Genomic DNA, 15047 nt, shown 5'->3' with positions numbered 1-15047 from the left:
CAGCCGAATCACACAGTGATATAAGTGACAGAGACATCTCTGTGAAGATGGTACTTGTAAGAAGCAACATGTTATCAGCAACACATTGTTATGGAATCTGTAAGAAAGTAAAGTGGAGATGTCTGGCTCAGATAATGTATTTAGCTTTCTTTCCATTAGCCTAAAGAAGACACTTTATGGCAACAAACCAGCTCATTATTTGAGCTACAAAATTGTTCTGTCCATGAAAAACATCAATTAAGGATGATTTCTCTTTTTCAAGTTTGTAATGACAAAAAAAAGATCAGCAGAATGCATTCTCAGCTCCACACAAATTTAATTGTGTACCGCTTCAACCTAATGAAGATCTTTGTCTGGTATTATCGAATCACCACCACAAAACAGAACGAGCACTATCAGACAAACACATTCATCACTTGTTTATTGGATTGGGATTTGATTGAGGGTCAATCTTCTCTCAAGGTGGCCCAGCAGCAGGGCTGAATACTGATACTCCGACATGAGGGATAGAGCCTGCCTCCATGAAAAATAGTAAAAGTCAAACCATCAAGATCAAACAAGCATATATTCAAAAAACATCAAAGAAAGCATACACCATGAATTATGTAAAGATAACAATTTTCCAATAAATTAGTATATGGAAAAATGTTTAAAGAAAAATAGTAAATAATAGCAATACATTGCTATCCTTTCTAAGCACAGAAACACATAAGAACACACTGTGCAAATATGTTTTTTTGAATGTTCAGCTTCTTATAAGCCAAATCAGTAATCTTCCTTCTGGTTGATGTGGGTTCTAATTGCTAGTGTTGAGTTCAGGCCTTGAACCTGCCAACTACCAGCAAATGTTCCCCCACCGTGGCTCAGCAAACCAACACACAAGGAGTGTGGTGCCAAAAAGGACCATCATTTTTGCAGCGTATTAATCTTACATTGGAATTATTCAGACTGCCGATTTTAAAACCATTAAGAAAAAATGGTAAAACCTTTTTTCTGAGACCGTTTGAGATTCAATCGGTTACCCATCCCCTATAATTTCCATTTAAGGGAAAAAAGCGTTATGGCTATTAAACTTACATGTTATTTTGTTAAATCAAAACCTTTTTCTTTGGAAAAATAAACTTAAGCTTAGACCTAAAGAACTGTGGATGATGTGAGTCCCCACTGACCAGCAAACAACTGAGGACACTCTTTGTGTATATATATATATATATATATATATATATATATATATATATATATATATATATATATATATATATATATACACACCTAAATTAAAAATAAAGACGTGAGGCTGTGTTGCATACAAAAAAGACACAGACTGAAACTCATTAATCATTGCATAATAATGTTATTTGCGATCAGTTGTCAGTCGACGTAAAAGGTAAAAGACAGGTCAGCGGTGGCAGCTAGCTGCAGGCAGCTGTCCCATTTCTGGCATTTTCACCGCTCGGCATTCCAGCTGTCTGATGTCATGACTCTGACAACCGCCGTGTATTCCTCCGCCACGGAGGCACTATAATGCACTTTGAAGCGTACGCCCCCAAAAAGTACAGGACAACCATACATTTTGTATGCACTGATTGAAAAGTTGATGTATACCCCCGTGTAATTTGGTGCTTGCAGCTGCTGAAAGCGAGTTATTAGTGCTGCCGAAGGCGCGGATGGAGACGGAAAGCGCTTGTTACTTTTCCAATCCCAGGAAGCGAAACACGCTCGGAACTTGAGCGGAGAGTCGGACGGACAGGCATGGGCTGCTAACCCGACGTTACGTTAGTGTGGATCCAGGAGCCGACTGCGGACCAATGGGCTCTCTCCACTTTTGAAACTATCTCACATTGATGGTAATCCACTGACCTTTATGGCGGAATACCCCTGGACCTAATCTTAGTTGGAATACACAATTTCATCTGCTGGCTAACGGTAACGTCAACGGTTTTTTTAAAAACCCAAAATATGTACCGACTACGTCAGCTTCCCAAAGGGTGTCGTCTATTTACTGGATCATATGTTAGCACATTAGCTTCAAAGCTAAATAACCGCTAGTTGATGTAAACTCCTAAAGTTGTAGATTCACCCATTGTAGCGTTAGCTAGGTAGTCCATCATTACGAACAAACTTTTTTTAAATTTGAGTTTCGCCAAATGAGTTTGCTTACAACGTAACGTTACGTTAACGCTGGATACATCGCAGTCAAATGGATGCACGTTAGAGATGGAAAGCAGCAGGGATTTAGCTGTGATCGCCAAACTTTAGTTTGTTAACGTACGTTATTGAAACAGATCTAGTCAGTTTTTGAATTAGACTATCGGCTGGAAGAGATTCATCTCACCACAATCTGGGCAATTGGCTTACAATCCGTATAGATTAGATAACGTACTCTTTAGTTCATCGCCATATGTCAACAGAGCTGCTTTTAATGTGTCGTTTAAAGTATTTGGATACTTTTAGAGCAGTAACTTCGTAATTCTTTGACAGCATGTGCGAGATGGCCAAGTCCGGTAAATTAGCGTTTATTTGTATGTTGTATTTAAGAGGATTAACGTCACTTTACGCTAAGGGTTGTTTGTCTGGTGGGGCGTCTGTTCCCGGGTTACAGAGCAGTCGAGAGGATGATTAAGTATCGTAACACGTTCTCCTGTGATGAGTAGTCACCCTGTTTACCAACCCCCGCCACCTCTTCAAAAGTTGACTATCCTCCCACTAAATATCCTTGTGAATTGTAGTGTTTTGGAGATGCTCTGAGATGTTTCTTGTCTTTTATTTTATTTATTTATTTAGATCTGTGTGTCAACGATGAACCTAGTGACCTGCGAGGGCCCAGCAAGGAGAATACTTTCTCTGGACTAAGTGAAGACCTCCCTCCTTGAAGAAGTGTGAAACATGCCCTTGCCATTTGGCTTAAAACTCAAAAGGACTCGAAGGTATACTGTTTCAAGCAAGAGCTGTCTCGTCACTCGGATTCAGCTGCTCAATGGAGAGTTTGTGGAGTTTACGCTTTCAGTGGAGAGCACCGGGCAGGAATGTTTGGAGGCAGTTGCTCAGAGACTTGAGTTAAGAGAGGTATGTATGCATTTTCATGCAATACAAGTGCTAATTGTTCTCTCTTATGGACTTGTTGTCAACTCGCCACAAGGACAAGGTTATCCGTTTGTTTACATTCGTACAACAGAAAGCAAAATAACATATCAAGTAATTATTATCTCTTATAATATCTGTCCTGCTTATGACCTGGTTTAGGAAATTCTCAATCGCGTACTCTTCACTAAACACATGTAACCAACTCATCATGCAGATTTTTGGAAATGTTCACTCCCACAGAGCGCGGACATTATGGTCAAGGAACGTAGTGCTGAGTCAGGACAGAATAATGCACAAGCTTCACATCTGCATATGGTCGCTTTGGTCACCCCTGTTGGCTGTGATCTGAGGACGAGATGCCGTCATTTCCGTTGCACCTCAAATTAACGATAAACACTGCCGGATATGAAATCTTGATACGAGTCACTCTATGACTATTATTCAGTTGCGTAAGACTTTATTTGTCATTGGTGTGGCTAACAGTACCACTGAGCGGCCTCCACCTTGGTTTGGAGTTCTTGAAGGCATCAGGTCAAAGCGTATTGGCTTTTTTTTTGGCAATCATGTGGTTGTCAGTCAGTCTATAGTCGAAAGGTTATGCAAGTTCAGTTTTAATCGATCATAGAATGAGGGTTAGACAAGATTAAGTTCACTGGCCCCGTTCAACCAATGCTACATGGGTTAATAGATCCTGTGTCTATGTTGATTCATTTTCATTAATGGGTACCATATATTCAATACATTCAAAGAAAAGTACATGCCCAGACTGTTGTCTCTTCTTTTGTTAATTCCTCCGATCCAGGTAACTATTTTTTTCACACAATTATTAAACAAAAACACCAGATGGACGTTTACATAGTGTTTATTTATAGTTGCTAAGCAATGCTGTCTAGTGCTGAGCAGTCACGTAATTTTCTAGTTGTGGTTTCTGTGTGGCTGCTAATCACAACAAGGCTCTTTCAGCTAAATTGTCTTTGATGAACAGAAAGCCTTGAGGTTACTTTTCTTTACAAGTGTTCATTGCGAGATGTTCAGACAGTCACAAGACGGAACAGGGAGTGCTACAAGCCTATCAATCTACATGAAATTGTGAGGGTTGACTTTTCAGGTCTACAAATGTTTGGAATGCTGTGTTAATGGATACGAGCTACCGATATGTGCACAAGACAGGAGATGAGTGATACAGATCTCAAGCCGTTACATAATATTGTTCTCAAGCTTGACATGATGTAAATGTGCGTTCCTGTTCAGGTGTGATCTTTGTGCTCCCTTTCTCTGCTCGTTAGATAACATACTTCAGCCTGTGGTACTTCAACAAGCAGAACCTGCAGCGATGGATCGACCTGGAGAAGCCGCTGAAAAAGCAGCTGGACAAGTATGGGCTGGAGCCCACCGTTTACTTCGGAGTCGTGTTTTACATACCCAGTGTCACCCAACTGCAACAGGAGATCACAAGGTGGGGTCCAGTCAGTGCCATGAGGGGTCTTGTCCAAGCCACTTATTAAATAGATGTCAAAGTTTTTTTGGGGGGGAGGTTCCTAGACTATGCACTATGAAGGGTAATGAGTTGTAGCAGCAGCAGCAGCATAGGTTCACAGTTTTACCCCTTGAACCAGATGCCAGTTTCCACTGTCTTTCTACCTCCTCCGGTCCATTTATTTTGATACCTCCAGCAGAATCCTTTAAATATGCCCCACGTTGTTTTAATAATGCTACGCTTGAGAAGGTTTCCTCTGTAATGACCCTTTCGGCCATTTCTGCCAAGTTACCATATTTGGTTGGTTGTTGGCAGCTGGTCTACTCGCCACTCACGAGTAACCCTCTCTTTCCTTGCAGATATCAGTATTACCTTCAGCTGAAGAAGGATGTTCTGGAGGGCAGGATCTCGTGCTCACTGGAACAAGCTATTCGTTTAGCGAGCCTGGCAGTGCAAGGTAACATGAATGTGGACTGTGAGCTGTGCAATAGAAAGTTGCGTTTGCAAAGGCCGGGTGTTTCTTGTCAATCAGCTTTTTGCCGTCACAGCTGTAAACTGATTACTGGTGCAATTACACAGCAATTGTTGCGCCATCGGAATTTCAAGTAGCTCTAAAACAACACCTGCCCCACATCACAGGGTTTCTAAGAACAGTTCATGATTCGGTAATATGCAGCTCTTACCCAGCACAATCCAATGAAAACTAGCCCGTTCGCTTGGTCAAGGGTGTGTTTGTGTGGGGAATGTGAACTTTTGCTTGAGCCCTGACCCATCCTGCAACTTTTGCCTCGCCAGAAGAATCTCAAACACTGCTGGCGAAGTTATATCAGGCGCTCCAAACTCGCTGGCCTGGGTGTAGCAGAGCCGCTGAGATCACTTACTGCTGTGTTCAAGGGACTTACAAGCTTTTTCAATGTGCATTTGAAGGAAAGCACAAAGAAACTGTGTGCACATTTCTATTCAGATTTAGTCCTTGCTTTAGTTGCTAACTTGTAATAGTGCTGTTGTGCAGTTCCTAGTTTCGGTCCCATGCTGGGACATTTTCTGTGAAGGGAGCGGTTGCAGCTTTTGAGCAGTGCTGACGCCTGAGATACCAAACATAGTTGTGAATGTTGGCAGCAGGCGGCCTGGAGCTGGTAACTGTTGTGAACCTGTACGCCAAAGCAATTCCTTCTCCTCACAAACAGGGCCCCTCCTCTCCTAAAATTAGTCCATCTAGTCATTATACACCGCAGCTTTCCAAAAGGCATTACACCATTCGCCTGTGTCTAATTTGCCAAATGCATAAATGGACCTTTAATGAAGTCTATCCCTTGCTGTATTAACTTTTTCTTTTTTCCCTCAACAGCTGACTTTGGAGACTTTAACCGATATGATTCCCAGGATTTCCTCCAGAAGTTTGCGCTTTTCCCTATTGTAAGCATTTTTTATACAGTCAACGTGTGAAATACAATTTGTTGCTTTTTCGCGAGATCATTTTAATACCAGCATTGTGTAAATCCCAACTCTGTCCTGGCAGGACTGGATCCAGGATGAGCGAGTGCTGGAGGAGGCCACTCAGAAAGTGGCGCTTCATTATCAGTCATTCAGGTGAGCAGGTGTTCCCAACATCTGCCCTCAGCATCAGCCTCCCTGTTCTGTGTGCGGCTCAAGAGACAAGTAGCTTTGCAAACACATCTACCTTTTCGTCATGTCCTCATCTGAATTGACGTAGAATCTCACTGAGGCCATATACCAGGCATCTCCTGTCATAAACACTTGCGGAGTAAAGTAGCTCCGATAAGCCCAGCCTGATACCACACCCGGTAAACGTTTAGTCCATCACTAGCTGTTCCTCATCACTCAATCCATCCCATTTCATTTACACATTAGGTTCTAAGGGGGGTTGTTTTTGAGATGTTTCTAATGTCATTTTTGTGGGTTTTTTTCAGGGGTTTATCAGCCCCAGAAGCAGAGATGTTGTACATGCAGGAGGTGGAGAAAATGGAAGGCTATGGCCAGGAAAGCTATCAAGCCAAGGTGAGTTTAAGTGGTCTCGCCTAAATGTCATACGTCGGCTTACTTGAATCTGAATTGTTAAGTGTCATATGTCTGTCTGAATTCTTTCACCTAAAAGACTGCTCTGAATGTCTCTATCCCGCCTCTGCTGCAAACAGGACAGTACAGGCTCCGATGTTTCAATGGGATCCTGCATCGATGGCTTCTTCGTCAAGCAGAAAAATGGCAGGCCGCTTTCATTTAGGTAAGTCTTTTTTCAGCAGTACCTAAAATGTATGGAAATATCATCTACTCATAACAAAAGCTTTGTCTGGTAAATTGTGACTGAGCTCTAATTGTATTAAATCAGACAGTTCTGTCAGTATAGATTGAGTCATGGTCATTTTTAGTGTGTGTGTGTGTCTTCTATTATGCATTGTGAAAGCAGTGCCACATTCTCTTCTTAAAAATGCTCTGCGGTTTTGTGGCCACCATGACATCATGTGTTTTTCCTCTTTCTCTCTGTCCTTGTGCTTTAATTGGCTGTGTAGGTGGAATGAAATTAACAACATGAGTCACAACAGGTCCTTCTTTGTCCTGGAGCTGTCCAACAGAGAGGAGAGTGTCCAGTTCCAGACAGTAAGGCTCTTCTAGCAACTCACCTCCGTTTCTCTACCCATCCCGTTGAAAATGTCTGTTTCGTGTTTGATTTTTGCTAAATTGCTGTCGTCATGGCGCTCGTGTGAACAATGCACCTATGTTTGTGCCTGGGTGTGGCTGTTTGGCTATGTTAGGCATGTGTGGGTCACATACCATTAGCCATAACCTGTAGAACCCTGTAGAAGTATTTTAAGTGCGTATTTGCTTTGCATCGCGATTAGTAAGAGAGCACCACTTCTGTACTAATTGTCTCTCCATCTCATGACTTTTCTTCTCCTTCTTTTTTTGCGTAGGAAGACATGGAAACCTCCAAATATGTCTGCCGGATGTGTCTGGCCAGACTCAAGTTTTATAAGATTAACAAGAGTAGCCTGTAAGTGTTTTTTTGTTGTTGTTTGTTTTTTCACATGTCTGGCCCAGTTCCTGTCTCTTTGTCCTTTGTTGTCTCGTCCATGTGTCTCCTCTCCGGTGTAGCCTCACTTCTATCCTCCTCTCTCTTCAGAGAGGGGTGTGACCCCCTGCCTTCTCAGGGCTCCCAGAAGTCCCTTCTCACTCTGTCCTTTCCTCGATTTCCAATGCTCTCTCGTCCCGCTCTGCCTTCTAACAAGGGGTGAGCATCACTGTCGGCCACCACCTACAGTGTAGGTGGCTATCAAGCAGGTGCCAACACCCACCCCTCCCTCATTGCTTAGCCAACCTCGCACAGCAAACATGCACGCTACTGTAAACATGAAACGGGCCCTGGGCTGTTAGGCATGTAGTGGCTTTCCATCCAAGTGAAAGGATCTACTATTTGACTCACTGCTCCTTGTTGTGCGTGGTTGGACAAGTGTTTTGATGCTGTAAAGGGGATTATAATGAATGAGATGAAGGCATTGTTGAGTCCAGTGGAATTGTTTATTCTCATTTTATTGTCATTTTGAATTACAGTATCTCTTCCAGTACTAAACTACTTTAAGTATTATTTAGTTTGTTTTGAACACAGAATTTATCATTTTTTTTGTTTAATGCATGTCAATAAAAAAAAAAACCCATTGCACAACTTTTTCATTACACCATGCTTCCTGGAGAACTTGAGGAGAAATGCACCAAAGTGTAAAGAGCAGTTGAGCAATGTGTTTGAAGTTGTCCTGGTATGCACCTCGTTGCGTAAAGTAAAATATCAAAAGGCCAAAGTGAGTTTGTGGAAGAAGCGTCGTATGCAGTCTTCTGGTTTCAGTCACATCTTTTGTCTTTGTTTTTTTCCACCAGCCAAGCCCAGCCTGCAGTGGTTAACCCGGTCAGACAGAGGTCCTCCACTAGAATATCTCTGGTAAAACCCACTTTTCCCACATGTGCTTGTGTAATTTTATCGTTCGCATTTATAGTTATTCCACTGATCATCCACGGGAGTGTCAGTCAGCACACAGTTCTATTTTATTCTTAGACTTTGGATTCTGATCACATGAGCAGTATCTGAATCCCTCTGTCTGATTTACAGCCGAAGTCTCAGACCTATATGATGCCCCCCCCTCAGATGCACTACAATGGTCATTTCACAGAGCCTTACACATCGTCACAAGGTAACGAGTTCACAGAGACTGGCTTGCAACTAGGAACCAGTAAATGAGTGACCATTGATGGATTTGTTTTGTAATTATAATCTATTGATGACTCAAGGGTGTCTTATCGTGTTTATTCGCTCTCCTCCAGACAATCTGTACCTGAACAGTCAGAACGGTTATTACTACCATTCCCAGACTAGCCTGGACTGCTCTCCTCTGGAATACGGCAGCGGAGGGCGCTTGCGTAACGGCAGTGTGTACAGCGCCCACAGTACCAGCTCGCTAACCAATCCCCAGCACTACCACCAGCCCTCGCCCATGTCCTCCAACCCCTCTATTACTAGCGACATCACCAGGCCGGACTACGTCCCCTCGCACCGCCACAGCGCCCTCATCCCGCCTTCCTACCGCGCCACGCCGGATTACGAGACAGTGATGCGCCAGAAGACCCGCGGAGCGGGAGGAGGGATGCTCCTGTCTCAGGAGCACCGGCAGAGCCACTCCATGAGGAACCTGAATATCGGCAACTCGTACGCCTACCGCAGGCCGGACCATCTGGTGTACAGCCAGCCCGAGATCAGAGGGGAGCATGGCGGAGCAGCCCAACACCATCACTATCCCTTCCATCTGGGCTCCAGCTTCCACAGTCCTTCCCCGTACCCTTACCCCACGGAGAGGAGGCCTGTGGTGGGGGCCGTCAGCGTCCCGGAGCTCACAAATGTGCAGCTGCAACAGGCCCAGGAGTACCCAGCCCCCAACATCATGCGAACACACGTGTACCGGCCGCCTCCGCCCTACCCCTACGCCCACCCGCGGCCCGCTAACAGCACGCCGGACCTGTCGCGCCACCTGTACGTCACCAGTAGCAACCCGGACCTGATCATCACCAGGCGGGTGCACCACTCGGTCCAGACCTTCCAAGAGGACAGCCTGCCCGTGGCCCACTCCTTGCAAGAGGTGTCGGAGCCGCTTTTCTGCGGACCCCCGCCGCGACACCCGCAGCACGCTCAGAAGCGGAACTCTATTGAGATCGCTGGATTGGCGCACAGCCTCGAGGGCATGCGGGTCAAAGAGCGCGCCGTGTCCTCTTCGGCCGCCGCCGACCCGGCCGCGCCCCCTGCGGCCTCCCTGTGCGCCGGCCGCTCCCACGGCTCTCAGCTCAACGTGTTTATCGAGCGCACGGAGACGGAGGCCAGGGGTGGCGTCAAGGAGGGCGCGCAGTACGGACACAAAAAGTCCCTCTCCGATGCCACCATGCTGGTTCACAGCAGCGGCGAAGAGGAGGAGTTTGAGGAAGACACCGGGCGTCACGTTCCACTTTCTCAGGATGCGAAGGCGTCCCGGCCGCACCAGAGCCTGACGTCTCTCTCTTCCCTGGCGCCTCAGCAACACGCTCCCTCTGAGCCGCCTCCCGCGTATCCCATCGGCTCCTCCCTGGAACCGGCCATAACCAGTCCCTTGAATTACAAGGTTCACCCCCTGGGCGAGCCTCTGTACTTGCCGTCGGAGTTACGGCAGCCCAGGATCATGCCCTCGGTCTCCGAGGGCGACCTGAGCGACGCGGCGAAGCAGAAGGCTAAAAAGGACGTGAAAAAGAGGCCCGTGTCTGATGTGCCTCCCGGGAAGAAAGCGGTAGAAGGTTTGCCTCCTCCGGTGAGTCCTGTTCCCAATGACACAACATTAATGGAAACAAAAGGAAGTGAGAATTTTCTTGAAATGTGTATGAAAGCACGATTGAGGAACTTTTTTCAAATGCAAAATTATTTCTAATGAATCACACCATTCAGTCGCACTCCAGATGTATGTTGCTCTTTAGTTGCACTTTTATACCCCAGGGATGTTTTTAGAAAATAAAAATATGCCACCCCGTGTTAGAAGTGGGTTGTAGGTCAATTTGACAACAACAGGGGCACGTCTGTTCCTCATGCCTGGATCACATGAGTGTGTACGCACCTGGCAGAGAGAGTGGTTTCAGTGGCCAGCTTGTAATGGCACAAACACGCTCCCTACGGCACGCATTGAAAGAATGTAGTTGGAAAACCAGACAGGTGACATTCAGTCAGTAAACACCCAGCGAGGCTGCCGGGCCCCTCCCATCTTGTAAACTTCCTGACTGCGAGGCCGGCACGTACACACACACACACACACACACACACGTCTTGATCTTTTGCTGTCTCTTCTCTGGGGTCACCACAGGGTATGAAGAAAGGAGTGAGGTCAGAGGTGAAGAAGATGGGCCCTCTGAAGGTGGCACATCTCAATGGACTGTCAGTTTCCAGGCAGCCAATGGACGAGCCGGTGAAGGACGAGCCCGAGAGAGCCTCCAACGACGAGCAGGTAGGACGCTTAAGAGGCTTTAATTCATTATTCTCTCTGCGTCTGAACGGGTTTGTTAAGCAAAAAAGGAATGTTTAGTTTAAGCATTATTATTATATTATTTTTTAGATCTATGGATTTATTTTTTTAGTCTATGGCGTCGTCAGCCTCCTGCAGGGCGAGGCTGCGTCCTGAAGGAGACATGAGGGAGAGAATTTTCAGTGATTTTCTTCCAGACTGCCATTAACACACAGGTCGAATTGGCCTTGTTACTCATGATGGTTGTTGCTTTGGCACCAAAAATCAATTCCAGACATAAAAACAACAACAAAATGAGCTCTTTACTAATGTTGTAGCTGTTAACCGTATCGATTAGCAAGTTCTCGAAGTGTCTACATGGTTTAATAAAGTAAACGCACACTAGTTTAAACTTCTACACATCATAAAAGTAGTTTGCATTCTTCTTTATTTATTGCCTAAATCTGTGTCTTTTAAAAATGTTGCAACACCATTCATTAAATACAATGTCCTCTGTCCTACGGGAATAGAAAGTTAAAACTTCTGCCAATGTTCGGTCCACTTTTCAGAGCGATTTTGACATCATTTGTTTATTGATGATGAAAATATTCTACTCTCCATCTCACCATGTCGTCCGTGTTCATAAAATGTAATCGTTTTATGCCCGAGAAAGTCAAAATGTGGCTAACTTGTTTATGGGTTAGGATCAGAATTACATGATCCATGTGGTGAAGTTTTCCCTGTTTCCTTGTGTGTGCGTCTTAGTGTGCAGCTCTGGAGCAGCACATGGAGAGGGGGGAGCTGTTGAAAGAGTACGAGAGTATCCCAAAGCGTCGTCCTGCAGGGGAATGCACCATCGCACAGCTGCCCGAGAGCGGGGATAAAAACCGCTTTCAGGACGTCCTGCCTTATGACGACACGCGAGTGGAGCTGGTTCCCACTAAGGAGAACAACACCGGATACATCAACGCGTCACATGTTAAAGTAAGTTGTGCAGACGTATCCTAATCCTCAACTTTCATCAGAGGGCTCGTACGTGATTTGTTTAATCAGCGAGAAGACCAAGCGCCCAGAGGGAACATTTTGACGTCAGTGCTCACGATGACGTTTTCATTGGCTGTTATTCTTTGCCTTTTTAAGGCACTCATGGAAAACTCTTTAATACTCTTGCTGTTAACCTGCCGCTTAATATCTTCTGCCCAAAAACTGATACCGTGACTCCTTGATGGCTACTCTTTCTGCTTCTTCATCTCCGAAGCCTTACTGATCCGTCTCCCGGCTCTCTAGGTGACAGTTGGTGGTCAGGAGTGGAGCTACATCGCCACGCAGGGTCCCTTGACAAACACGTGCCAAGACTTCTGGCAGATGGTGTGGGAACAGGGCGTCTCCATCATCGCCATGGTTACTGCTGAAGAAGTGCGTTGGTCTTTTTTTTTTCTCACAGCGATAGCTACGCATATTTAAGCCCCCATCATTGCCTGGGTTAACGCGTTGCATGTCACCCCTCTGCCCCCACTTAGGAAAGCGGGCGAGAAAAGAGCTTCCGTTACTGGCCCCGACTCGGCTCACGACACAACACGGTGACATACGGCCGTTTCAAGATCACCACGCGGTTCCGCACGGAGTCCGGTTGCTACGCCACCACGGGGCTAAAGATCAAACACCTCCTGACGGGCCAGGAGAGAACCGTCTGGCACCTGCAGTACATAGACTGGCCTGACCACGGGTGTCCCGAGGACTTAAAGGGCTTCCTGAGTGAGTGGGATCTTTTTTAAGGTCGTCGTGTTTTTATCATCTGATGTCAAGCTGGAAGGCTGAAAACAAGACTGGGGTTTTACATCGAGAGCAACGTTGATTCCACATGGTGCGATCGAGCTGAAACTGCCGTATTACTTCATTGAGAGTCTTTTCTTTTCTTTTTCTTTTTAATTCAGCTTACCTGGAGGAGATCCAGTCCGTGAGGAGACACACCAACAGCATCAGTGACCCAAAGAACACCAACCTACCTGTGCTGGTCCACTGCAGCGCTGGAGTGGGACGGACTGGCGTGGTCATCCTGTCTGAGATCATGATCGCCTGTCTGGAGCACAATGAGGTAACTTCCTCGCTCCCAAGTAAAACCAGTGTACTACACCCGTTTTCTTTCTCCAAGTGATGACCTCATCTAGTTTTTATTTCTTTGGTGTGTTTTCCATCTCGGTGCGTGGACATGATTCACCTCCGCCTCCATCACACTAAGCGTCCGTCTCATTCCAGGCACTGGATGTCCCAAACTTCCTGTTACATCTGCGCCGCCAGAGGATGATGATGGTTCAGACGTTGTCTCAGTACACCTTCATCTACAAGGTCATCATCCAGTACCTCCGCAACTCCCGGCTCATATGAGCACTCCGTCGCAGGTGACGGCATGGAGACGGCTCCAGCTTGATACCAAACTGCGGCGCGACGACGCGGCTGTGTGTGTGTGTGGGATCAGCGCAGCTGAAGTACCTGTCAGTACCTGGTGGAGCGTTAAATCAGTGCGGCTGAAGATCGATGCGCGGAACTACAGGAAAGAAGCAATACCAGACAAAAGGATCATGAAGACATATGACCTGCCTCCAACAGTATTATATAGTTTTTACGTACATTATTTCTTGATAAAGCCCAGCACTTTCACAGTACTTTGCTGTACAGAATGAACCAATGTTATGCTGCAAAAATACATAAGTAATGATAGATATGTATCATTAACAAATGAATTTTATTATATTTTTCGATTGCAATCTGGCAACTCTTTATTCCGATAGTGTAGAACATTTCCGTAGGAATGAGCGCTCCGATGCATTTGAGCATCATGTGGTGGTGCAGGTGTTTTTTTTCCTGCATTGATCGATGCGTAGCGTGATTCCACCTGGTATGAGCACTCCTCATGTTCCAAAAGCCCTCGAACCCACCTGACAACAAATGTATATCTGCTGTCCAGAGGAGTGGCGAGTGATGCCTTAGTCTTTGTTAAACACTGGTTTGATGCAAAGGTTCTAAAAAAAGAGTTTAAAATGAAGAAGAACACGTTTTTAGAGTAAAACTGGAATTTTGTATACTAATTTCTCTTCCCTTTTTTTAAATCATGAGAACATCAATATATTTAAGGTATTTTGTGAAGAAAAGTGCCTATACGTCTACCTTTTTTTTTAAGACCGTATGTGTGAATAATATGAAGGACATTTAGACACTCTTTCAGTCTATTAATTGCAGTGATGTGTTTGATTATTGCCAATCGATTAATTTAAGAAACAACCCTGCAAAACAATATATTGCTGTTGAATAAGCTTAGATCCTTACGTTTTGACAGTTGTCATTGAGTAGGCTACACATGTGACTAGTAATGAACACTTTGTTAAATACACCTGTACAGAGACACGGCAAAGTTTACATGAAGTCAAATATTTTTAACAATGTCCATTTGAAATCATAGAACTAATATTGTCAAAGGGCAGCAACTGAATTTACAATGTGGCCAAAGTGAAGTCATTGTCTTACCCGTAATGTTTCTATTGTCACATGCGTGGCCAGTGATCGGACTTAAGTGGAGGACAACACGTCTCCAGATGTGTTGATGTGTTTTGACTGGATCATTTTTAGATCCGCTGCATATCAGTTTGCTTCAGGTTGTGTTTTAACATACTGATGAGTCTTAAAATGGAGACTTGAGAGGGATGTTTGTGGCCACGGTGTGACAGTTTTGTCCATCTACAGGTATTTTGTTCATAATGTAAAAAATGTCTTTTGAATATCGGATGATGTACAAACTTGTATCTATTGAACAAAAAGTAATATGCCATTGGGAAGAGAGTGTAGAGCTTATTTTCAGCAAATAAATATGCAAATAGACCATTTGGTTCAAAAGATCACCTAATGACTTCCTTTGTTTACATCAATCTGTGGCGCCACCTTGTGGTAGGAGGTAGACCTCAATGTCTGGTTGCAGT

At 45.0% G+C, this 15047-nt stretch overlaps 1 protein-coding gene across 3 annotated transcripts; it reads left to right on the top strand.

Moving 5' to 3' along the window:
* Positions 1 to 1507: 1507 nt before the first annotated feature.
* Positions 1508 to 14967, top strand: ptpn21 (protein tyrosine phosphatase non-receptor type 21). Of its 3 annotated transcripts, none has more exons than XM_037486589.2 (20): positions 1508 to 1847; positions 2785 to 3066; positions 4371 to 4540; positions 4921 to 5018; positions 5910 to 5977; positions 6081 to 6151; positions 6493 to 6580; positions 6718 to 6803; positions 7090 to 7177; positions 7492 to 7571; positions 7701 to 7808; positions 8450 to 8510; positions 8679 to 8760; positions 8891 to 10395; positions 10939 to 11079; positions 11842 to 12060; positions 12364 to 12492; positions 12597 to 12831; positions 13011 to 13171; positions 13333 to 14967. In XM_037486589.2, exons 2-20 carry the CDS (start codon positions 2887 to 2889, stop codon positions 13459 to 13461), a joined length of 3699 nt encoding a protein of 1232 aa, XP_037342486.2. In that variant the 5' UTR covers positions 1508 to 1847; positions 2785 to 2886; the 3' UTR covers positions 13462 to 14967. The 3 variants fall into 3 exon arrangements, with proteins under 3 accessions (XP_037342486.2, XP_037342484.2, XP_037342487.2); XM_037486587.2 differs by having other exon boundaries at positions 1509 to 1926; XM_037486590.2 differs by lacking the exon at positions 7701 to 7808 and having other exon boundaries at positions 1511 to 1926.
* Positions 14968 to 15047: the final 80 nt, after the last annotated feature.

Source organism: Pungitius pungitius, chromosome 14 (genome assembly GCF_949316345.1).
Source record: "Pungitius pungitius chromosome 14, fPunPun2.1, whole genome shotgun sequence".
In the NCBI taxonomy this organism is placed as follows: Eukaryota; Metazoa; Chordata; class Actinopteri; order Perciformes; family Gasterosteidae; genus Pungitius; species Pungitius pungitius.
The sequence above is the reverse complement of the archived record's forward strand: the minus strand, read 5'-3'. Positions and strand labels throughout refer to the sequence as shown.

Coding starts and splice junctions, on each gene's coding strand:
- ptpn21 (XM_037486589.2), top strand. CDS start 2,887: ATGCCCTTGCCATTTGGCTTAAAACTCAAAAGGACTCGAAGGTATACT. Junction 3,067..4,370: donor AGAGACTTGAGTTAAGAGAG/GTATGTATGCAT, acceptor TCTGCTCGTTAG/ATAACATACTTCAGCCTGTG. Junction 7,178..7,491: donor AGAGTGTCCAGTTCCAGACA/GTAAGGCTCTTC, acceptor TTTTTTGCGTAG/GAAGACATGGAAACCTCCAA.